The sequence below is a fragment of the Macaca nemestrina genome, chromosome 9 (genome assembly GCF_043159975.1).
Source record: "Macaca nemestrina isolate mMacNem1 chromosome 9, mMacNem.hap1, whole genome shotgun sequence".
NCBI classification, from domain to species: domain Eukaryota; kingdom Metazoa; phylum Chordata; class Mammalia; order Primates; family Cercopithecidae; genus Macaca; species Macaca nemestrina.
Window position 1 is genome coordinate 50,208,374 of NC_092133.1, and position 25,982 is coordinate 50,234,355.

At 34.7% G+C, this 25,982-nt stretch overlaps 1 protein-coding gene across 11 annotated transcripts in view; it reads right to left on the reverse strand.

Moving 5' to 3' along the window:
• Window positions 1–25,982, reverse strand: part of LOC105496640 (protocadherin related 15) — a 1,825,405-nt gene that overhangs the window by 341,625 nt on the left and 1,457,798 nt on the right. For all 11 annotated transcript variants that reach the window (XM_071069550.1, XM_071069551.1, XM_024797557.2 and 8 more), the window contains one exon: window positions 8,685–8,878. In XM_071069550.1, coding sequence (XP_070925651.1) covers window positions 8,685–8,878 — 194 coding nt within the window. The remainder of the gene's footprint in view (window positions 1–8,684; window positions 8,879–25,982) is intronic.

Below are 25,982 nucleotides of genomic sequence, written 5' to 3' on the forward strand. Positions count from 1 at the left end.
AGCCACTGCGCCCAGCCTATTTTTGCTTCTAATTTTCATTTATTTGCTGTTTGTTCTACTTATACATACAAATATATACACATATACACATATATACACATATACACATATTTATATTTATACATATACACATATGTATACATACACATATATATATTTGTATACATATACATATATATAAAACTATTGATGGTTTTTAGTTTCTAATGGAAAGCTTTTATTTGGTTCTATGAATGGTCATTTTGTTTTCTATGTATCCCCAACAATTTATCATTTGCTCTATTTATTGAAAGTTTCTAAACTACCTTTGTCAAGCTTCAAAACATTGATGAAGGACAGCAGCCATTTAAATCTGACTGTTTTTTTTACCTCTGATTATATTGCTAGCTCTGATAACTTTAAGGTTCCTGGCAAAAATCACATAAAAGACTTATTTTTATAAGTTCTAAACAAAAATAGTACATTACATACTTTGTCATTTGGAAAAGTAGATGAGAATAGAAGTGTTCAAATGATGTTTATTTCCAAGGTAATTCAAGTCAATCAATAATTTGAGTTACTTCAGATCCGTTCCTTTAATGAAGAAAAACTGTGATATGGGTTCAAAGTTTTAATGTTCAGGAAAGACATTTCTTTAAGGAAATTTTTAATTGATTGGAATTTCTCTCAAACTACTTTAGTTTTGTTTATCATTATTAACATTAAGTGACACTCAACTGAATTAAGCAGTAATTACTTTAAAAAGTATGATACTTTGTTGTAATTTTTGATCCAAATCCATTTATCTCTGATGGGCATTCATGTGGTACTAGAAAACAAAATATGTACTAGTGTTGCACTGGTTTGAAGACTTAAGTGGTGAAAGTTACTTAATTAGTTGTAAGTACTGTATCCAGAAGTGAATCTTAGAAATGTGTAATGATGGTCTTTTAAATAGCTAAAGAGAAATTATTGTGTGGTTTTCACTTTGTCCTTGCTTTGTTGTGTAGTATTTAAGTGAAATGACATTTCTTATCTTTATTCTGAATTTCCAAAACTGATATTTGCATTTGCCATTTTTCAATAATGGAAAAAAAACAACAACATTAGTTGCCTTACTTTGAAAAGTTTCGCATGGCCGGGCGCGGTGGCTCAAGCCTGTAATCCCAGCACTTTGGGAGGCCAAGACGGGCGGATCACGAGGTCAGGAGATCGAGACCATCCTGGCTAACACGGTGAAACCCCGTCTCTACTAAAATACAAAAAAAATTAGCCGGGCGAGGTGGCGGGCGCCTGTACTCCCAGCTACTCGGGAGGCTGAGGCAGGAGAATGGCGTGAACCCGGGAGGTGGAGCTTGCAGTGAGCTGAGATCCGGCCACTGCACTCCAGCCTGGGCAACAGAGCTAGACTCCGTCTCAAAAAAAAAAAAAAAAAAAAAAAAAAAAAAAAAAAAAAAAAAAAAGAAAAGTTTGGCAAAGGACATATCAAAACTTTGATGCTTTTGGTCACAGTTCTGTCCCTGAAATGCTAACAATTAGAAATATGGAATGAATAACCTAACTGCTTTAACACAGTGGTTAGAAGTGCTGTAAGTAGTATCTGTTAAACTCCAAACCACTGTGTTTTAATTTGTGACATATTAGAATAATAGGCTTTCTGTAGTATAAATATCCTATTAACTAATCCTTGTGCTGTTAACTTACAGGTCTTTGAATCCTGGGTCTGAAGAAAGCACTGACTTCTGTTAAATTTTGAGCACTGATACTAGTCAAAGTCTCATCTTCAGACACAGGAGAAGGTGACAATCAAAATGAACTGCTTTCACGAGACACAGGGCCAGAAATTAAAACTATTCAATCCCTGTAGACCCAGGAACTATTGTGGAAGCTGTGGGTGTGTGAGATGGCAAGGGGCAATTTTGAAGGATAAACTTAGTTCAGAGTTTCTGTAAATTAAACATTAATATCAAAAGCACAATCACAGAAGGCCAGTGTCTGGGCCTATATATCAGGATAACAGGGTTTTCTTGGAGCGTTGATCTGCTCTTTAATGGCTAATCATAAAAGGCTATAAGAAGTTTGTGAAAATCTTATAGTCAAACTGATTAAAATTAGATAGATTTGTATATAAGATTTTATTAAAATTAGATTTAACATTAATAATATACCATACAAAGATAAAATTTGGTTTTCTCATTTGAATAAAATTTTCATGTAAGATATTTTTGTTCACTTCTTGAGGAAACTGCAGGGAAAAAAATGGAGAGGTGAGAGACAGAATTAGTTGGCCTCATGCTGTCTTAAGTTTTAGGTCTTATTGCTTAAGAAACAGTCACCTCTCTATCAAAAGGTAAATGTTTTTGTTTTATTATTTTGGCTAAATAAACAAATATTTTATAGTGACCTGCGATCATATTTTGTGTTATCAGGTGTCTTAAACCTTTCATATTTGACAGAATTTCCAATAGCAAAATTTCAAGTTCTAAATTCAGTCTTTTTGACCTCATACTAACCTTTTTGGGTATTAGTTTCCCTGAAGTTCAAGAGAGACATGTAAGGCTTATTAGGCTTAGTTGTTATGTTAGAATTATGAAGGAGACATTGTCAAATCTGAGGTGATGTTAAGCTTCCTTTGTTTAATATTTACAGGGATGGGTTATTAATTGAGGATTTTATGAGATTCCTAAAATTCTGATATGTCAATATGTGTTGTCAGTAATAATTATGATTATTATGTTAAATTGTTGTATGCCACAGAAATAACCAAATTTCTTTATCTACTGTGTCTTTATGGCTGTCTTAAGGCTTTTGTCATCTACAATTATTATTTTGCTTTGATCCTTCTCAAAAAGTGACGTATAATCAGCTATAGTCCAGGGCTTGCTTTTTTGGTGGAGTTTGTGAAAAGGACTTTTGAATGCAGGTTAATGATAACTTTGGAGATTGTGCCATTGGGTTAAAGAGGAAAATTCCAGGGTACTAATTTAAAGGCTGATGTGTTCATAAAGATTGTTAACCCAATATGAAGCAGGGCAAGAACTGATTGCATGGACTAAACTAATGAAGGACTGAAATAATTTTTGTGGCTTTTATCTTTGAAATATTGCTGATTTTTTTTGTTTTGTTCTTCAGAGTCTGGATAACTTTTTAGAGCTATTTATAACCTATAAAGTTATGCTTTGAGTTTATTAAGTAGAGAATACTTTTGTAAACAGAATTTGAGGCATATTTTTTCTCTGCCTAATTTCTCCAGAATAATATTCTTAATTGATGGCGATGTGTTTGTTTGCATACATTTAATAACAACATGTTTTCTTGTACAATGGGGACACAATTGGAGGAAGTGGTTATTTTCTCAGGGCTTTGACGGAAATGGCCTTGTGAAAAGTTCCAAGCAAGCCAATGTAGGACCTATATAAAAAATGATTCTTGTTGCACTTTGGGTGGTTAGTCAGGCTAAGCATATGGGCCTGAAGCTTATTTTGAAAGTAGATTTGTCCTGCTATGACTTGCCTTTGTTGGAAGTTGGGGGCTGAGGAGAGAAATACTGTGTTTCAGAAGAAAATGACACTATTAGATTAGCCTTTGATTTCTGGGTGACCATGAAATCACCTATAGTATAATGCTGCCCATGATGGCCCTCCTCAGCATTAAGCAGCCAGAAAGATTGACAACCAAATTCCCCATGATTGAGGAACTGATAATTAGAAAGGGGGGACTGAAACCAAACAAATAGTCCCATAGATCACTTTTTTTGATAAACATAGAAATTCATCCTTCTGGTCTTAGAGCTTGAAACTTACGTGTTTTATGTGAGTTCCTTCCTCAGGAAACCACTTGCAGCCTCTCAAAAAAGTATTAAAGAAATGAAACACACCAGATCACCATATCCAGACAATGAGATGCTAGACCCCTCATTCATCGTGACTGCTTTCTTGCCCCTCCCTAGTTCCCAGTTCCTACTTTTTTACACATTGTTACATTTTTTCCCTGCTATATATACCCAAAATTTTAGTTGGTCGGTAAAATGGATTTCAGACTGATCTCCCATCGTCTCAGCTGCAGCACCCAATTAAAGCCTTCTTCCTTGGCAATAATTGATCTGTCAGTGATGGGCTCTCTGTGTGGTGAGCAGCAGGACCTAGACTGAAAACTTGGTGTTTTGGTGTTATAATTGAAAAAGATCCTTAAAACAATCTAATTTGATTCTTATTTTACAAAAGAGAATTTTAAAATGGAAAAATTTAGCTCACTGAATCAAGATTATAAAATTAATTAATGATGGCAGATAAATACAAGGCTTCTGAATTCAAAATCTGCTTTCCATTTCTCCCTACATCCTAGAAGAACAAATGTTTAAAATAAATTGGAGAATTTGTACTTATCTATGTGTGAATATAAAACACTTTTTTTTTTTTTTGTAATAAAGGGTGTTACCTTACAGGAAGCCATAAATAATTTCAAGTCTGAGGTTCAGACTATGAAATCACAATTTTAAATTATTAATACCATGAATAAAACTTCATCTATAACATTTGTTGTAAGAATAACATAAAATATGAATAAAGAAGAGCTTTGGAAAAATAGACTTAAGATAGTTTAAGTTTGGAAATGATATAATTAAAATAATTAAAAAGACAACTTTTTGATATGACAATAGTAATTAGTAGTAATGAGATAATGTTCCTGGCTTATAGATGATTGTATTATCTTATTATTTTCTATTAAATATGTCAATATGTGCTACGAGGAGTCTATTTGTAATTCTGCATTTCTAGCTTGTTTCTAAGATGAAGGTTACAGATATTTATATTGCTTTTTCTGGTAGATATCAGACAGAAAAATTACTGTTTTTGTTTTCCTTTGTCTTCCACCAATATTGTGCTAGAAAAGCTATATTTACAGTTCAATGTTCATAGTTTCTATTCTCTTATTTTGGAAGTACATATAGAAATCTACAGGAGCAAAAACTTCAGACTGAAAACCAACATAGGAGGAAGGAAAAAACTTTTCAGAAGAAGTTACAGGGGCAGAGATTTCAGATCCAAGATGTATTTACATATAAATACCACAGAACATTAACAGACAGAGGAAAACTCACATGTCAATTTACAGAGCATTGAAGAAAAGAAATGTATGTTTTGTGGAACTAAAGAGAAGGATATAAGCGAAGCGCTAGTAGGAGTTAAGGCTACAGAGGTGGGATTCATGGGCTACACCTGTTGATAGAAACTTCATCTTAACAATGAGGCTCAGTTGGTAGAGTTTAAGTTTAAGTTTGGTCAGCGTGACTGCAAGATGGGAGATGCCTTAAACCTCTTATTGGATATAAAGTCAATGTGAAGTTTGATAGGAGTACTGTTGAAGTGAATGTCAGGCAGGTAGGAAATAAACTCTTCCAAGTGTGACTTTCCACTATGTAGATGGCAATAGGATATGAGGTTAGAAAGAAGAAAAGTTATTGGGAAGACACCTATCATCTGTTGATGACAGCAAGGAGGGGTAATGTGCATTATAATTATTTTTTGACATGAGCTTCAAAGGAAAACAAACTATTAAGGAGGAGGAAATCTAGTTTAAAAGTATAAATGAGAATCTAATACTCCGCCAACCATATCTCTGTGATTAATGATGATCACACACCCTGCAAAGTTTAGTTACAGTCCTTCTGTCAAGCTTGCTGGACCTGGTGTAATATTGAGTTATCTGATTCTTGAGATTTTTTTTTTTTTTTTTTTTTGAGACGGAGTCTCGCTCTGTCGCCCAGGCTGGAGTGCAGTGGCGCGATCTCAGCTCACTGCAAGCTCCACCTCCTGGGTTTACGCCATTCTCCTGCCTCAGCCTCCCGAGTAGCTGGGACTACAGGTGCCCGCCACCTCGCCTGGCTAGTTTTTTGTATTTTTTAGTAGAGACGGGGTTTCACCATGTTAGCCAGGATGGTCTCGATCTTCTGACCTCGTGATCCTCCCAAAGTGCTGGGATTACAGGCTTGAGCCACCGCGCCCGGCCTGTTGTTGTTTTTTGAACTAATGTTGGTAAATTGTATCTTTTGAAAGAATCATCCATTTCTGTTTCAAATTTTGCATACCTTTAAGCAAAGTTGTCTCCTATGAATCTTACTTTTTTCTATTTCTATGTAGTTTCCTCATTAGATTTTATTGTGTAGTTTTACTCGTTCTTTTTTTCTTGATTAGGTTAGATAGCATTTTATCCAATTAATTACATCTTTATTTTTGTTGTGTCTTTCCAGAGAACCAGATTCAGACTCATTTATTTGTTTTATACATGTTTATAATACATTCATGTTTGATATTATACTTATTAATTATTTTGGGGATTTCTTATGTTTTTATTTGTTTATTTTATGAAGTATTATGACAACTATACCTAATCTTGATAGGATTTCTCAAAAAAAAATACAGACTAATTTTATTAAATAAAATATCAGCAAGCATATAATATCAGCTTATTTCAAGAGAAAAAAACATTATGTCCTAATATAATCTATACCATGGATGCAAAATAGATCCATCTAAACCATGGAAGCAAAACAGGAGCTATAGTAAGATCAGTCACTATATCATCAACTCAAGAAGTAAAGTCATTACTGTCCTCATATATGATAGCTATTTATTTTATCTGAGAAAAGCACCATTACTATTTTTAAAAGTCAATAAAATAGAAATAGATGAGTATTTTCTTAATGTATTATTAATAGTTTTTAAAACCATAGACTAAACTAATGGGGTAACACTGAGGCAGTCTCATTCAAGTCACAAACGAGATAAGCATTTTTATTGAAAGTATACTAGGAAATGAAAGTAAAGAAAGAAAATGGAGGCCAGGCATTGTGGCTGATGCCAGTAATCCCAGCACTTTGGGAGGCCAAAGTGGGAGGATCAGTAGAGGCCAAGAGCTTGAGACGAGCCTGGGCAACAAAGCAAAATTCTGATTCTACAAATTTGTTTTTAATTAGCTAGGACTGGTGGCCTGAACCTGTAGTCCCCACTACTAGGGAGGCTGAGGTGGGCAGATTGCATGAGCCCAGAGTTTGAGGCTTCAGTTAGCTGGGATTATGCCACTATACTCTAGCCTGAGAGACAGAGTTAGACTTTGGCTGGGGGGAAAAAAGCCTATTTGCAATTAAAACAAAAGATGTAGAAACAGATCAAGCAAGAAATGTACAGAACTTACATAAAAAGAGAAAAAGCCTGCTAAAAACACAAAAAATGCATGGACAAATGCAAAAATGCAAATGCAAAATGTTCTTGGATAGAAAGATTCAACATCAAACATATATAATATATTCCTAAGTAATTTATAAATCTCCTATGTTCCTAATAAAAACACAGTTAACAAAAACAACAGCAACACTGAACTAGCTTATTTAAAGTCAAAGAGAAAACTTAACAGAACAAGAAGGAACATTTTGGAGGGAAAACAGCATTGAGGTAAGTTAGTAGCACCGGAGGATAGAGCATACTATGTAACCTTAATCATTAAAATTGTGTGGTAATAGCTCATAAAATATAAATAATAGAATTGAATAGAACATTTAGATCAAAATCAAAATACATAAGAAAATATATGATATAATAAATGCAACATCTCAAATTTGTGAGGAAAAGATGAACTATCCAATGTTGTTCATCTTTGGATGAATATCACAATGTATTTTGTGGGGACCAGAGATTATTTGACTGGAAAAAACTATGACTGCATTAATACCTCCTACTGTGTACTAGGATACACCCCAAATACAATAAGGATTTAAATATACAATATGAATTCACATAAACACTAGTAGAAAATTCAGAATAATTGTAATCTGGGCTTAACATACCAATATAAAAAACTGATATACTTGCACACATTCAAAATGATGCATGTTCAGTGTTAAATATTTCTCCATTGTCAGTAAAAGAGGATAAATTGAAAAATTTATCAATAATAGACTTCTTCCACAGTTTTATACTTATTAAGGAATACAAGTTTATCAATAATAGACTTCTTCCATAGTTTTATACTTATTAAGGAATATTACATAACTGTGAAAAAAATAATTTGAAGGATTTATCTAGTATTTACATGGAGAGAATCCCATGATACATTCATTGTGAATGGAAAAAAAAACCCAGCAAAATGAAGGAGTATATTAATATTTATTCATATTTTCTTGGAATGATACTGAAAATCTGGAAATAATAAATTAACAAAAGGGATTTCTCAGGTGGGAGACTAGAAAGATGTAATTGTAATAGCAGGAAATCTTTTAGCTCACTCTGTGTGTGTGTGTGTGTGTGCGTGTGTGTGTGTCTGTGTGCGTGTCTCTGTGTGTATATACATATTTAAATATATATATTATTTTATATAATTATCCATACATTCAGAAGTTACTTTGAAACCCTGAAACATTACATGCCACTGACACATATGTTAATTTCTTTGAAGACAAGAGCCTTTCTCTCTCTGTCTGCAGCCTTACTTTTCCATAATAAATTTGAAATATGCCTCTGATACTGTCCTTTTCCCACAATTTAACCAAATCAGTCTATGCATGCTGTTCCTGAGACTCTGGTCTCTCTGCTTTTCTGATCTAATTTAGATGTTTATAGGATAAAAGACTACTTGCCGCGGTTCTTAAATTTAATTACAGGGTTAAATGGGCCCGATGAAAAGACTGCATTGGTTCTAATGTAAATTACCTTCTCTCTGCAGGAGGAGCATTATCCGCTGCTTGGACGGTGAGTGCGTAAGTCCGTCCAACTATCATTTCCACCCCCGGAGCGATGGTGATAAGCCCTGTTGTTTTATTGATGATGAAGTCTCCCTGAGCCCCAACAAGGATTTCATATGTGATCTCCCCATTTGACCCTTCGTCTGCGTCGACTGCAGTGAGCTGGAATTGAAAATCACAACATAAATCCACTTAAGACACAACTTTTCACCACCATGCCATTTATTCCCCCAACAAAAGGAGCTGGCTTTCAAAGAAAAAAAAAGAGGAAAGTTTGCTTGATATATATACTCTTGGGTGTTGTGTTTTTTGTTTTGTTTTGTTTTAAACTGAGGCTACTGTGTCCTGTTACAATACTGAAGCAATCACAAGAATAAGAGTGATTTTTTTTTTTTTTTTTTTCTGTTAGAGTGATAAGAAATAAACTTTGGATCTTGAAGGTTTATCTTTATTTTAATTTAACAAAGGGAAAAAGAGGAAAGCCCTAACAGAAAATCAAATATCCCTATAGGAAATTTATTTTTTTTTCCTTCTCACCTTGCGTTCTTGACACATAAACTCATATTAAAACAGACTGAACCTGGAAAAATGAAATAGGCATAGTCTGCTTTTCTTTCTCCCAACCTTCCTTTCACTCTCATTTTTCCTTCCATAGCTTTCTCCTCCTCATAGAGTCTCCTCCCAGAGACTCTCGTCTTTGTGTCCTTTTTGTTTGCAATTGCTCTAGGAAAAATTCTTAACTTGCACCCCCTCATTTATAAAGGACTGATAAGTCATAGAGTATTAACGTGTCAACAATCAAACGAATGCATCTCCCATTATAAGAATATCAAGGGTAACATAGCCCAAGAAATGTTACTTTGAGGAAAGGAAGTCTATTTGGAGCCCTTGAAATTAAGCATGTAGACATCTGTATAACTAATTTACATATATCTATAATCATTTTGCTACAACTGATATCTAAAAGACTTTATTTGGGTTATTATATATGAAAAGATAACAATGATTAACTTCATCAAGCAACATTAAAGTACCAGTGATTTATTATATTAAAGGTGGCTCCTTGACTTGCTGATAAATATAAATTAAAGGAGAAAAAGGATATAAAGGGATTATAGTGGGAAATCTTATAGTAAGTATTTTACATACATCAACAGTATTTTCTGTATTTATCATACAAAACGTGAAGAATGAAAGAAAGGTGGTCTCAATTTACACGAGTGAATATAATTAAAAGTTTTCTGTGGAATAAAGACAACACGTAATTGTAGTAAATTAACATGTAGAAATGTTTTATTTATATTTATATTTTCAGTACATTACTTCTAAAAGTAGTAGTTTTTATAGTTTGCAGACTCCTTTGAAAATATGGTGAAGATGCTGACATACCTTCCTTGATCAAATGTAAACATGCACATTTACCTTGAAACTGGAATTCAATTTCAGGAACACCATGTTAATTAATTTCCCATTCAAAAGTTCATGCTTAATATCCTCAATAAATGTAAACAAAGTACTTTATACACTGCACTATGCTGAAGGGGTTAAATTATGCATATTCTATTTTTTATTATGTGTCACACTTAGAGTAATAATGTCCACATAAATAGCAGCAAAACATAATTGAGAATGAAAAAGGAAATGGCATTAATGCAACTAAGTCCTGAGGCTGGGTATTTGGGGGTGGACAGCTGTGGTTGCCAGAAGGAAAGGCATTTTATGACATGATTCTGGGACTTGTATAAGCCTGACAGACATACTCCTAAAGGCAAAGGAGAAACATTTGCAGAAACAGTCAAAATGAATGGCATATATTTATAGAGAGCTATTCAAGCCAGACAAACTAATTCTCTTTTGTGTATGGATAAAATTAGAAAATTGGAGGATGGGGATAACAGAGGAGATATCAATTTTGATTATACTTAAATCAGTTAAAATGTCTCAGGAAATCTTAATTAAAATTTAGCTCAAATTGGATTCAATATTAACATTCTTCCTGGGACTTAAATTGGCTAAAGGAATGTAATGATAAATGGCAATGCATCAAGTTAAGAAAAGGTGTTAAGGAGTGTGCTTCAGGGATGTCAGCATTATAGCTGGACTTATTTAACATTTTCATAAATGATGTTGGAAAGGAGGATAAGCTGGATGATAATTACATTGAGGAAGGTACCCACCTGGGAGATGCTAGAAATACCAAGTAGTACTACAAAATACAGGAGACAGAAACAGCCCTTACGTTGCAGAGCTAGTCAACCACAGTTGAGCTAAGGTGTTCAAGGAACACAACTAGCTCTGCAGAAATTATTAGGAGGTAGAAAGTTTAACAAGTAGACAAAACAAGGATTCTATGTTTAAGTTACCTAAATAACACTATTTTTCAGTATTTTAGTACTAAATAAAATAATGGGTTATGAGTCAACATAATTTGCACGTATGCTAACAAAGATATTTTAAGGAAATTAATGGTAGTCCACCATCAGAAAAAATGAGCTGAGTACCGAAATCATAATAGTGTCTTCTTTGTAAGATCCTGAAAACTCAAGACCTTTTGAAGCATTTTACATACATCAACAGTATTTTCTGTATTTATCATACAAAATGATACATCATACAAAATGGAGTATATCATACAAAATGTTGAAACCTCAACATTGGCAGGAGAATCGCTTGAACTTGAGAGGTGGAGGTTGCAGTGAGCTGAGATCGTGCCACTGCACTCCAGACTGGCGAGAGAGTGAGACTCTTAAAAAAAAAAAAATCCAAAACCTCAACGATATTACACAGTAGATGTCCCCTTCTGAAGTCTATTAGACGATGTTGAATGGAGCTGTCGATACTAATTTTGGAGCTAAGCTATGGCAGGAATTTAATTCAATTATAGTTCAATGACTCTGTGACCAGTAGATAGTGTCTATGAGATGGAAATAAATGAAGCTCATTTCTAATTTAGTGGGGAAATCTGCGTCCTAAATGAAAAGGGCATTTATTTACATGGGGAAGCCAACGTTTTGCTTACAAGTTTCAGATGAAAGTAAAAACAATTCTATGACTTTAAAGTGTTTATTGAAATATTGTGATATCTAAATGGTAAGAAATTGTGAGCTATTTTTTTTTTTTATTTCTTTTCCATGATGTTTTACAGTTCTTTTCAGGAACTTTAGCCCTACCCTTTCATAATTCCTTCCTCTCAGTGTTTCAACATGTGCATATTCCAAATGTCCTCATATGTATCAGTCTGTTTTCATGCTGCTAATAAAGACATACCTGAGACGGGGCAATTTACAAAGGGAAGGTTTATTGGAATTTCACGTGGGTGAGGAAGCCTCACAATCATGGCAGAAAGTGAAAGGTGCATCTTACGTGGCAGCAGACAAGAGAAGAGAGCTTGTGCAGGGAAGCTCCCCTTTTTAAAACCATCAGACCTCGTGAGGCTTATTCACTATCACAAGAACAGCACAGGAAAGACTTGCCCCAATGGTTCAATTACCTCCCACTGGGTCCCTCCCACAATACATGGGAATTCAAGATGAGATTTGAGTGAGAATACATTCAAACCATATCATTCCAACCCTGGCCCCTCCCAAATCTAATGTTCTCACATTTCAAAACCAATCATGCTTTCTCAACAGTCCTCCAAAGCCTTAACTCATTTCAGCATTAACTCAAGAGTCCACAGTAAAAAGTCCCTTCCACCTAAGAGCCTGTCAAATCAAAAGCAAGTTAGTTACTTCCTACATACAATGGGGATACAGGTATTGGGTAAATACAGCCTTTCCAAATGGGAGGAATTGGCCAAAACAAAGGGACTACAGGCCCCAGGCAAGTCCGAAATCCAGTGAGGCAGTCAAATCTTAAAGCTCCAAAATGATCTCCTTTGACTTTATGTCTCACATCCAGATCATGCCGATGGAAGAGGTGGGTTTCCACTGTCATGGGCAGCTCTGTCCCTTTGGCTTTGCAGTGGACAGCCTCCCTCCCAACTGTGTTTACGGGCTGGCATTGAATGTCTGCAGCTTTTGCAGGTGCACAGTACAAGCTCTAGGTGGATCTAGCATTCTGGGCTCTGGAGAACAGTGGCAGTCTTCTCACAGCTCCACTGGTCAGTGCCCCAGTAGGGACTCTGTGTGAGGGCTCTGACCCCACTTTTTCCTTCTGCACTGCCCTAGCAGAGGTTCTCCAGGAGGGCCCTACCCTTCAGCAGACTTTTGCCTGGGCAACCAGGTGTTTCCATACATCCTTTGAAATCTAGGCAGAGGTTTCCAAACCTTAATTCTTGACTTCCGTGCACCTGCAGGCTCAATACCATGTGGAAGCTGCTGAGACTTGGAGCTTGCAACCTCTGAAGCCACAGCCTGAGCTCTATGTTGGACCCTTTCAGCCACAGCTGGAGTGTCTGGGACACAGGGCACCAAGTCCCTAGGCTACACACAGAGAACAGGGACCCTGGGCCTGCCCATGAAACCATTTTTTCCTCATAGGTTTCTGGGCCTGTGATGGGAGAGGCTGCTGTGAAGACCTCTGGCATGCCCTGGAGATATTTTCTCCATTGTCTTGGGGATTAACATTTGGCTTCTTGTTACTTATGCAAATTTTTGTAGTTGGCTTTAATTTCTCCTTAGAAAATGGGATTTTCTTTTATATTGTGTTGTCAGGCTGCAAATTTTCCAAACTTTTATGTTCTGTTTCCATTATAAAACTGAATGCACTTAACAGCACCCAAGACATATCCTGAATGTTTTGCTGCTAAGAAATTTATTTTGCCAGATACCCTAAATCATCTCTCTCAAGTTCAAGTTTCCACAAATCACTAGGGCAGGGGCAAAATGCCACCAGTGTCTTTGCTAAAACATAGTAAGATTCACCTTTGCTCCAGTTCCCAAGAAGTTCCTCATCTCCCTCTGAGACCACCTCAGGCTGGACTTTATTGTCCATACTGCTATCAGTATTTTGGACAAAGCCATTTGACAAGTCTCTAGGAAGTTCCAAATTTTCCCACATCTTCTTGCCTTTTCTGACACTCCAAACTGTTCCAACCTCTGCCTGTTACCCAGTTCTAAAATTGCTTCCACATTTTCAGGTATGTTTTCAACATCACCCCATTCTACTGTATTAGTTAATTTTCACGTTGCTGATATAGACATACCCGAGACTGGGCAATTTGCAAAAGAAACAGGTATTGGAATTACAGTTCTATATGGTGGGGAGGTCTCACAATGATTGCAGAAGGTGGTAGCGGATAAGACAGGAGATCCTGTGCAGGGAAACTTCCATTTTAAAAACTATCAGATCGTGGGAGATTTATTCACTATTATAAGAACTGCAAGGGAAAATCTTGCCCCCATGATTCAATTAACTCCCACATGGTCCCTCCCACAACATGTGGGAATTCAAGATGAGATTTGGGTGGGGACACAGCCAAACCACATCACCATCAGTCACCCATGCTGCCACAAAATAATCTAAGTTTCTCCTAATGTTTCCTTTTAAATTTTGGCTGCAGTTTACTACTCTCTTCAACTGCTCTTTCCTGGTTCTGAGAAAAAAAAATACAGCTTGATATAAAAGGACAAATATAAAGAAGATTGAATTGTACATAAGCTGAACAAAAACATTCAAATTGGAGTCTCAAAAATGACACACAGAATTAAAGCCACAGTTGATATAAACCATATACAAGAATATAAATTGTAATGCAAGAGTGTAAATGTGATATTTTATATGAATAAATATATTTTTTATTAGATGTGAATTATGGGCCCAGAGCAGTGGCTCACGCCTGTAATCTCAACACTTTGGGAGGCCGCGGCAGCCAAATCACGAGGTCAGGAGTTTGAAATCATCCTGGCTAACAGGGTGAAACCCCATCTCTACTAAAAATACAAAAAAATTAGCCAGGTGTGGTGGCGGGCACCTGTAGACCCAGCTATTCAGGAGACTGAGGCAGGAGAATGGCGTGAACCCGGGAGGCGGAGCTTGCAGTGAGCAGAGATTGTGCTACTGCACTCCAGGCTGGGTGACAGAGCGAGACTCCATTTCAAAAACAAACAAAAAAAAAGTGAATTATGGCTTAATTTATAATGCATGAATGTGTTGATCATTTGATGTTTTTGCCTCTTGGGCATCCTTGGCTCTTGCTTCCAGTAAAAGTCCCTTATTTTCCTTTGGAGAGCAATTAATTCTTTTCACAGTCCATGTTTGGATGGAGCTGACACTTAGCTCCAGTGATAGGCATCTCATGCCTGGAAATTGTTTGGCAAAAAAAAAAAAAAAAAAAAAAAAAAAGACAAGTTATTCAAATTGGTATAGTCAAGGTGACTCCTAGAACTACTGGAAAAGAGCGGTTTTTTCTTCCTCTAGGACTAAACTCTTAAATTAATATCTGGTGTTTCTGCTGGTTTTCTGGTCTTCATTGGATGTACCTAAGACTGAGACCCACACAGAAGAAGACATGTCAAGAAATAAGCAGAAAACATCACTCATGACATGGTTTCTGTTTATGCCTGAAGCCAAATTCACCACTTTTGGATCGATAAAAAATTAACATATTTTTAAATGCTAATTTATTTTGAAATTATGTCTTTCAACCATAAGAACTGTAACTATTATATAAAATAGTTTTATTGTTAACTACTCTTCTTGGTTTGCTTTTTGATTATTTTTCTAGGATTATTGTGCTTTGAGATCTTGGTATGAGATATCATGTAATCATTAATACAATAATGTAATATATAATTATTCATTATGATAGGCAAAGATATTGCTTGAAAGTGGTAGAGTTGCCCCTGTATAGAAATAATATTGAATTACTCAGTAAGTAATAAAAATATGGATAAATTAACTAGTAAATATTTCCATCAAGAGAGGACAGACTTGATTTGAGGGAAATATTTAAATGAGCATTACTTTGTTTTTTCTTCTTCATAATTTCATGGATAGAGGATTCATTCTTACATAGATATTAGCAACCTCAGCATATAATATTTTTTCTTTATTAAGATGATAACTTTCACCTTTTCACTTAAAGGAAGTACTTTCATAGCTTCTCTTTGATATATATGAATTGCCAGAATCACTACTCCTGTGCTTTGGGACCATTGTTATGTAAAATAAGGGTACCACCACAGGTAATCTAACAGAGATAGCTTCTAAGTGACTCATGGGCAGGGAGTATAGATGTCATGGAGATGCTGGAAAAAAGGGTGATTCACGCCCCCCAGCTGGGGACAGAGTAGTACACCTCAAGATTTCATCACACTACTGAAAATGGAACACTATTTAAAACTTTGGAATTGTTGATTCACAGAATTTTCCATTTAATGTTCTCAGAGTATAGTTAACCAAAAGTAACAGAAACCATGGAAAGCAAAACTGAAGACAAGGGGAAAATACTGTAAAAATAAAAGTGAAGATATTTACCTCACAGCATATGTAAAATTAACTCAAAATGCATTACAGACCTAAAGGTGAAAGCTACACTACGAATATTCATAGAATATAGGAGAAAATCTTTGTGAATTTGGTTGGCAAAGGTTTCTTAAATATAACAGTAAAAGTATGATACAATAAAAAAATAAATTAAACTTCCTCAAAATTAAAAGCCTTTTCTCTACCAAAAACATAAGAACATGATGTATAAAATACATATTATGTATTTGCAAAATATTTGCACAATATATATCTGACAAAGGACTTGTATTTATGATTTATAGAGAATACTTACCAATCGGCACTAAGAAAACAAATGAGTGAAAGATTAGAATCGATATTTCACCAAAGAAGATCAACAAATGGCTAATAAGCACATAAGAGTATCTCAAATTAATTTGTCATTAAAGAAATACAAATTAAAATCACAATGAGATGCTAATATGCATCTGTATAATGGCATTAACAAATGAACTGACAATACTATTAGAGAGGATGTAGTGGGTGATAAAATGGTACAGGCCACTGTTATTAAAAAGCAGTTTGACAGTTTATTTAAAAAGTGTATATTTACCATGTAATCTAGCACTTTTTGTACTAGGTGTCTATATATAACAAACAGAAAAATAAACATATGTGTGTGTGTGTGTGTGTATTTCCAAAAAGAGACTTGTATGTATAGAATATTCACAGTTATATTAAACTGGAAACAACTGAAAGGCCCATCAACTGGTGAACAGATAAGCAGAATGTGTTTTCACATGATGGATTCATGCCACAGCATAGATGAACTACATAAACATTATGCTATTTAAAAAGCCAGGCAAAATAAAAGTAAAATATACAAACTATGGGACACCATATTTTTTTAATTCCTAGACAAGGAAAACTTTTAGAGGCAGAAACCAAAACAGGGGGTGTCTAGAGCTGGAAATGGGAGTGAGTATTGACTACAAGCAGTCATGAGTAAAGTTTTGGGGTGATGGAAATTTTGGAAGAGAAAGAAATATATAGTACTAGATTGTGGTCATTGTGCACTACCATCTAAATTTACTAAAACCAGCCCAACTCTTTCATGGAACTGATGTTTACTGTTTTTTGGATAAACACAGAAATTGACACCCCACCCCCCAACCACACCCTGTCTTGAAGCTTGAAACTCATTTGTCTCATCTGAGTTTCTTCCTCAGGAAACTAACCCTAAACCCTCCTAGAAATCAGAGAACTGAAACTCACCAGATAACTGTATCCAGAAATGAGATGCCAGATCTTTCATCCACGGATCATGATTCCAGTTTACCAATTCCTCTTCCTTACCTTTCCCTAATATTTGTTTTTCACATGTATTTTTCCCTGTTATATAAACCTCTAATTTTAATCATTTGGGGAGATGGATTTGAGACTTTATCTCCTGTTCTCCTCAGCTGCAGCAGCTGATTAAAGCTTTCTTCTCTGGCAATATTTGTTGTCTCAGCAATTGGCATTTTGTGAAGCAAGCAGCAGGACCTAGACAAAACCCTTGACGTTTTGGTAACATACATATATGAGGACATGTCAATTATACCTCAACAAAGTTATTGAAAATAAAAAATAAAATTCTACCCACACATCTGATCTTTCGAATGATCTTTATCCATTTTTTTTCCTGCTACATTACAGAATGCTATTCAGGCTACTTGTTCATGTATTGTTTCATCATTTGACTAGCTTTCTTCCTTCTTCCTGCCTTTTTATGCACTTTACAAAGTTTAGGTCTTGATTATTTGTTTATTTCTTTCTCTTTTAAACCATTGTATATTCCTCTGCTTTCAGAGACTTAACTATCAGCTCCATGAACTCCATGCTACCTTTGTAAACCTACTTCTTCCTCCTATGAATGGACAGGTGTGAAAGCTCTTGCAAGCAAACAAAAGCCAGACCCATGGATGAAAAGCAGAATGTAATGAGCAAATCCAACTATGAAAGGCTGTCTGAGTTAAGAAAAGTAATAAATAGAAGAGAAGTTGAAATTGTGGAATATAGAATGGACAGCACGCAAACAAAGATTTCAAGATAAGATACCTTCATATTTTCCTCTGAGAGAACATTTCATAGCAACAGTATAATCTTCTTAGCAGCTCCTTTCAGATGTGGTAATGATTAATAGCCAATGCTGGAGAATTGCACAGATGTGGCACAAATCAAGGTACAAGATATACTTGAGAACTCTACTGGAATCATTTTGTGTTAATGTCTCCTTATGACATGCCAGAATATGAGATAGGATTGTATCACTTGGGCCTTTTATTGTTGGTTATACTTATCCTAATTTTACATTTGAAGCCTTGAGTTAAATTCTAACTTTGACCTTATCTGATATGCAGTGGCTGACAGCAGCCATAGCTTATACATGTATAGCTATGCGTAAAAATGACATCACTTAAGGCATTCTTTGGTGGTTTCCTAGTATGCCAGAGTCTATTTTTCTTTTTTGCCTCACCAGATGTGGTTAAGATTTGGATGAAATATAAACAAATGTTTATGGAATCAGAATTGTAAACAAGAAGGTGAATAGTAAGGTTACATGGTGATCCCATATCACTGATGATTTGTTCCTAGAAATTCTCAAGGGCAATTATAGGGATCCGTTTGCACACTCAGGTTGAACTTCACCTAGAAGTAGAATATGCCTAATCTACAAGCTTCTGGGAGAAACAATACTTCTGTATGCACACAATATAATTTAATAGTATCCATACCATATATACTTAGATGAAATGTATTAGTCTATTTTTACACTGCTATAAAGAACTACCTCAGACTGGGTAATTTATGAAGAAAAGAGGTTTAATTGACTCACAGTTCCACAGGCTTAACAGGAAGCATGACTGGGAGGTCTCAGGAAACTTACAATTATCACAGAAGGCAAAGGATAAGGAAGCACCTTTTTTCCCATGGCAGCAGGAGAGAGAGAGAGCGAGAGAAGTGCCATACACTTTCAAACCATCAGATCTCATGAGAAGTCACTCATTATCATGAGAACAGCATGGGAGAAATTTGCCTCCGTGATCCAATTACCTCCAACTAGGCCCCTCCTGCAATACTAAGGTTCACAACTCAAGGTGAGATTTGTGTGGGGACACAGAGCCAAACCAAAACCAGAACAATCCTTGAGTCACCTTAATCAACACTGGACATAAAGTACTAAGAGGGATTTTAAGTTCAATAAATTAGTTTATTGAATCAAGTAGAGATGGCTTTTAGGCAAACATATTAACCCAAATAAGCAATGTAGGGAACATTCTTTTTCAATAACTTGGCATTACTCAGGAATGATTACTGAGTAATCAATGATTACTGAAACAATTATTATAATAAATGCTGATGTATTTAAATGGTTCTAGTTGGCTATACTAGAAGATCAAGTCAGGAGGGACATATCTCTGGGAACTACAGACAATCTAAACTATATCAAGATGTCATTTATAAGTATAGGCATTATCAATCTTCCATCACAGTCATATTTCTATGAACTAGGAAACAAGCTTATCTTCTTCATGGTACCTTTGGTGAGGTTTGGACAGCCTAAGAATCAATAATGCATTGCTTTATAAAAGAAAAGTGACTGGTGTACTGCATTCATATGCAGAAGGTTTTGCAAGTGAAAGTTTATTCCTAAGGGATGGTTTATGGTTATGCTATCAGACCAGATGCAAAATTGTCTGAGAAAGAGTATCTAATGACTACTCTGATAATGTAAAATGCATGATATGTAGGAAAAGTCTATTTTTTGCTAGGAAAGTTGAGAAAACAATATGGTGATATTAAAGTGTGCTGTGTTAAATATTTCATCTCTCTGCCTCAGCTCTATCATGTAATAAGGGATATTTAAATTCATTTATGTAGTTAGATAAAAATGAAATTTGAGTGCATATTGATCTCTAGGACAGAAAGATTATTTGGACAGGCAACATAAAACTTACAAGCTAGGTAATCCTTATGTAGAAAGATTTGCCAGAGAAAGAATTGAATTTACATCTGTAAACTAATATACCCAGTTCAATGTCTCTATCAACACTTACAAAAAGGCAGAAGTAATAGATGATAAGTAGAAAAAAAAACAGTCTTTCAAATGTTAAAGAAATGTCAGAACATTTAGGTGAATCTATCTATGGTTGTTAATTTGCTTTGTAGAGGGAATTTCAACTTCTTACTGTATGAAATATGCTCTGGTGATAGTGTTTTAACGTCTATTTTTAATGCACTAGATATTATAGAAGTTAGTGGAACAAAAATTTTAAGAAGATTCCTCAGAAATGTGTAGCAAGTGGGTAACACATACTGAGTGCAGATGACTTAGAAGACATAAGATATTATATCTAAAGGTTATAAGACTTCTACTATGCTATTGCCATAAAAGCTATATTGTTGCCTGTCTATTATCCTTACTTAAAGGTAAATCAACTTGGAACCGTGTGAGGTCCACTGAGTCTCTCCAGGTTGGCATTCAGTCTGAACTTAAGGTTGCTGCTCATTAAAATATCACTGGAAATTCACTATTCAGTGTGATTTCTGATGGGAAAATGATATAATGGGTTTGCTTTTATGTTTGTTGATTTCTTCATGTGTCAATAAAATTCAGGAAGTTCTTCAATAACTCCTGCCAGTCCAGCAAATTGGGCATTGAAAAAGTATTTATTTTCAGATTTGTTATCTCTGGCCTTAATGTGAACGAGTGATGCTTTAAAGCTAAAAAGCGTAACAGGCTCCCAGGTTTCCGCCCTCTCTTAAGCACATCCTAGAATAATCCAAGATAATGGGCACCTCAGTAGAGTAGGTGGTTGGCAAATTTATCACTTTGGGTGTATAATTTGGAAAAAGATATTGACAACATTAATAATAACATGATCATTAAATATTTGTATGAATGAATAATTGTCACTGAAGATGAGTCTTCCATTTATGCATTTTTCTTCCCAATAAAAAGCCAAGAAATAAAACAAAAAGAAGATGACTTTAAAGCATTTCTTTTCACTGCCTGATTATTTAAAGGGCTTGTTTCTTTTCTGCAACAACTTTGTGATCCTTTTGTAAAGGTTCATTGGTTCTAATTACTCAAACTCTGAGACTGGAAACTGGAACCTTAAGTGCTCTAATGCTATCAAATTCTCTCATGCTCAACTTATACTCTCAAAAAAGGATTTCCTCAAAGTTGACTTTCATCAATTTCCATCTCATTAGCTTTAATTCATTTATTTAAGGACCCAGTCTTTCATACTTCTTCAAGAAATCTCATATTGTATGCAATGCCAAATCTAAACTACTCTACTATGCAAGGTAGTCATCTTAAATTAATTTATAAATAATTGCATCCGTTTATTCAGACCTTAATTTGTACCAAATGTCTGACTCTGAAAAATGAAGAGTGGAAAAGAAACAGAAAGAATAACTTCTGTCAAACAGCAGGTGCTCTAGGAAAGGAGATGAGAGAGAAACTTACCTTTAATTGAAATGCTGTTATAGAAACATAAAAATACATTACAAAGGTACAGAAAAGCCTGTCATGACCAAGGGGCTGAGAGAATAAACCAACATATATTTGGCTTAGTAAAAGAAAAGCAAATCTTTTAGCATTCAGTTCCTCTTCTCTCTAATGGCAGTCAAACTTGTATCTTTAAGGCCTCATGCCTTTGGCCATATCATTTCATCTTCAACATCATATCTTCACCTGCCTATCTGAGTACTAAACATCTTGAGAGATTCATGAAGCTCTAACAGATCATCATCCCCACTCACTTTTGATGAATTCTCATTAGTGCTCTTAGTCTTGCTCATCAAATTTAACAGTTCAATAATTGCGACATTTTCTGATTATTTCACTGTGAAGAAGGATTATTTCTTGCCAAATATGGTCAACTTCTTGAGGATTAGGACTGTGCCTTATTCATTCTATGTATTTTTCAGAGCACTTAGTTTAGTACGAATCACCTAAAAATCTGTGTAGATTAAATTATAATCTAGCCAAGAAAGTAATACAACATGCAACATACATATATTAGGAATTGCACAATAGTGTTTTTGTTTGTTTGTTTCCTTTGCCAAACTGGATGAGCAAGTGTACTAGGGTTTTAAGAAATCCCTACTGCTCTATTTAAATGTTCTTTTTCTCCCCTAAGATCCCCTGTATTTGAAATATCTCAATATCCAACTATTTTTATTTTACTCAGATGACTATGCTTGAACATTATAACAAAATTTACTACCAGAGAAAGCTGAAAAGAAAGTGAGCTCTTTTGCAGAACAACAGGTGAATAAAAGCTAAAATTGATCAAGGAAATGTTTTATTTATCTTAGGATAGGACACATAATAAAGAAAATAGTATAAAATATATTTTTCATTTTGTTTCTTCTAGAGCAATATCAAATTTCAAGTCAAATATCTAGTAAACCAGCAATATATAGAACCATAAGTATGAGCGTAAATATTGTAAAAATTAAAAATACACAATTTACATGATTGTAAAAACAATCACATATAAATAAGTAAAAGCTTGATAAAAAATGCAAGCACCAGGCCGGGCGCGGTGGCTCATGCCTGTAATCCCAGCACTTTGAGAGGCTGAGACAGGTGGATCACGAGGTTAGTAGATCAAGACCATCCTGCCTAACACAGTGACGGTGAAACCCCGTCTCTACTCCGTCTCTACTGAAAATACAAAAAATCAGCCGGGCGCGGTGGCGGGCACCTGTAGTCCCAGCTACACGGGAGGCTGAGGCAGGAGAATGGCATGAACCTGAGAGGCGGAGCTTGCAATGAGTGGAGATCGCGCCACTGCACTCCGGCCTAGGCGACAGGGCAAGACTCCGTCTCAAAAAAAAAAAAAAAAAAAAAAAAAATGCAAGCACCTAAGCATTAATTATTGAAATTGGACCATGAAATTGGACAACTTTCACTTGACAAAAAAATGATAGATAAATATTAAAGTAAATAATCGTGTTTACAAATAAGTTTTCTTTAAAAAGCTGTACTGTTAAATATATCAAGGAAAGGGGATAATGTCTGAAAAATAATATAAAACCTAAATATGTTTTTTCAGTTATACAAATTCAAAATGCAAGGAATTGTGATTACTATAATGCTAGCATTAGCATTTTCTCCAAATTTATAAAATGGAAAAACTTACTCTAGACTATATAGCCCCTACCGTTTTAAGATATACTGAAATATGTGCTAAACACTAAATAATGTTGAATTTGATGATATGTCATATTTGTCATGTATTATAAAACCAAAATATAGTTTGCCTTTCTTCATTAGTAGTCTAGTGATCACTTAAGATCATAAACTATATGTTGATAGTTTCTTTATTTCTTATGATTTGGCATTGTGCCCAATACTTCAAATGCTCTACACAATAAATAATTTTCAAATAAATGTGTTAATCAACTTTGCCTCTTTAAAATCATATATAATTGACCTATGTTTTCAGTCAGTTTAGCATCTCAAGGGCCTTTTTGAAATGATTCTTCTGAATAATCCAGTTTGGAAGTACTATGTTCTAGGGATACTAATATAACTGTAGTTTAAAATATTTTACTTTGTAAAAATTTTAAAAATGAATTAACCTGAAATATAAGTAATTCCCCATGATTCATACATAAATTCCTAATACATATTTTTCCTACATCTATTAGTTATTTTTATCCATTTATTCATTTAACAAATATTTATTAAAGGTCAATGTGCTGGGACTGGGTAAGATGTTAGGCATACAGTAGTGATGGAAAAAGAAGAAAAGTACGCAAAAAAAATTGACAATAATTTTACTCTATTTGAGCCTATAATTAAGTGAGGGAAACAGATAGTTTAACCATATAATTATAAATTTTGAAATGTGCTGTGAAGAAGAAATCAGGATGCTCCAAGATAATAAAGGGGTAACGTTGAGAAGAGGAAATCATAGAAGGCTTCTTTGAGGAAGTGGCATTCAAATTAAGACCTAAAAGATGGAAAGCATATGAATAAAAGTTATCCCCTCACAGTGGGAGCATCATAACAGATAAGAGAGGGGTAAAGTGCTAAGTGAAGAAATTGAACACTAATCCAGTAATCCAGGATACAGATTATGAACTTTATTTTTATAGCAGTAGAAAACCATTGAAAGGGTCAAGCATGCTAATTATTTGATGTGACTTCAAATTTAATATAGTCCCCTGGCTAATGCATGAAGAAGAGGGAGAGAGGAGACATAAATAATACTCCAAGAAGGACATTTCACGGGTTTAGGTGAAAGTTGATGGTGGCTGTGAAAGAAATACAGGTAGATGTAGTAAATAAGTATATGAGGAAAAATTGATAGGAGTTGATAATAGATTGGAGATGGGAGTAAATGAGAATGTGTCAAGAATAACTTTTTCCAACCAAATGGAAGGTGTTGCTATTTTCTTTTTCTTTTCTTTTCTTTTTTTTTTTTTTTGAGACAGAGTCTCATTCTATCACCCAGCTGGGATTGCAATGGCCCGACCTCGGTTCACTGCAACCTCCACCTCCCGGGTTTAAGAGATTCTCCCACTTTAGCCTCCTGAGGTCTTGCTAGTTTCTTAGATGGGGAATATAATCTGTCTGAAAAAAATTCAGATAGTGTAGTCAAACTTGAAATTCAATTAAAGTTCTCAGCATGAGTGAATAACCTGTATAAGTTCAGAATTACATGTTGGTGTATATATTGCAATTCTAATACAAATAGATTTAGCCAAGAAATGGAATGGTCTTTAGAAAAAAATGAAATGTTTCAAATATCAAAAATAAATTAAAATTGTGTTAATGTAAAAAATAGGTCTATATTTTTGTAAGCTTTGCTCATCAAATCTTTATATGGTATTTGCTGAAATACTGAACTCCATCAAGACCTTAAGTAAATATAACCCTCAAACTTTAATCATGACATTATACACACAAACCAAAGAAAACAAAATCATTATTTGAAACAAATTGTTGTCTATGGCCATACCAGTCTGAACCCTCCCAATCTTGTGTGAAATAAATTGTCAAGAGACACTAAAATACTATATAGTTTTATCTTAAACTTGAATATTTGAAATTATAAAAACAGAATTGAATATGTAATTTTATGTTCTTTACATGTGTCCTCCACAGAGCACTAAATAACACACGACACACAGAGATATACATAGATAAGGTAACAAATATTAATAAATAATCCTAAGTGCTTTACATAATTTATGAGAATGGTACAACAATAGCAAGTTACCACATATGCAGCATTTGCTAAGCACACATGTGATAGTAGTTTATATAATTGGTTTAATAATCACAACACTCTTGCGAGGTTGATACTATTATTATTACCATTTTAAAGACTGGAAAACTGAGGTACAGAAGGTTATGTCATGTAATAGTACAAAATGGCAGAAAGAAATGCAACTAGCTAGCCTGCCTCCCAATTCTATTGTCTTTAAGTTGGATTCCACATAATCTCTGTCACTTAAAACCCTTGTTAATTTGGAACAGTCATCCATCATTATATTAACTCACATTTTTCTATAAAATTACACTATGAAAAATAATTATGTTCAAAGTTTTTTTCAGTCCTAATATTCAATGACCTATGATATAGCATAACTAAGAAATTAAAATATTTCCAATTTAAGAGCAGGAAGGGGTAGCTTGGCTAAAGCTGTTAAGTTAGAGATCATCTCAGGAAAGGACTATGTGAGATGATACTTAATGTGTGATAGAATTCTTAAGCCAAATAGAGCATATATCTAGAATGAGGTGTTTTCTAAACTTATTGAGGGTAGATTAGTCGAGGGAATTAAATTCTATGGACATTAACTG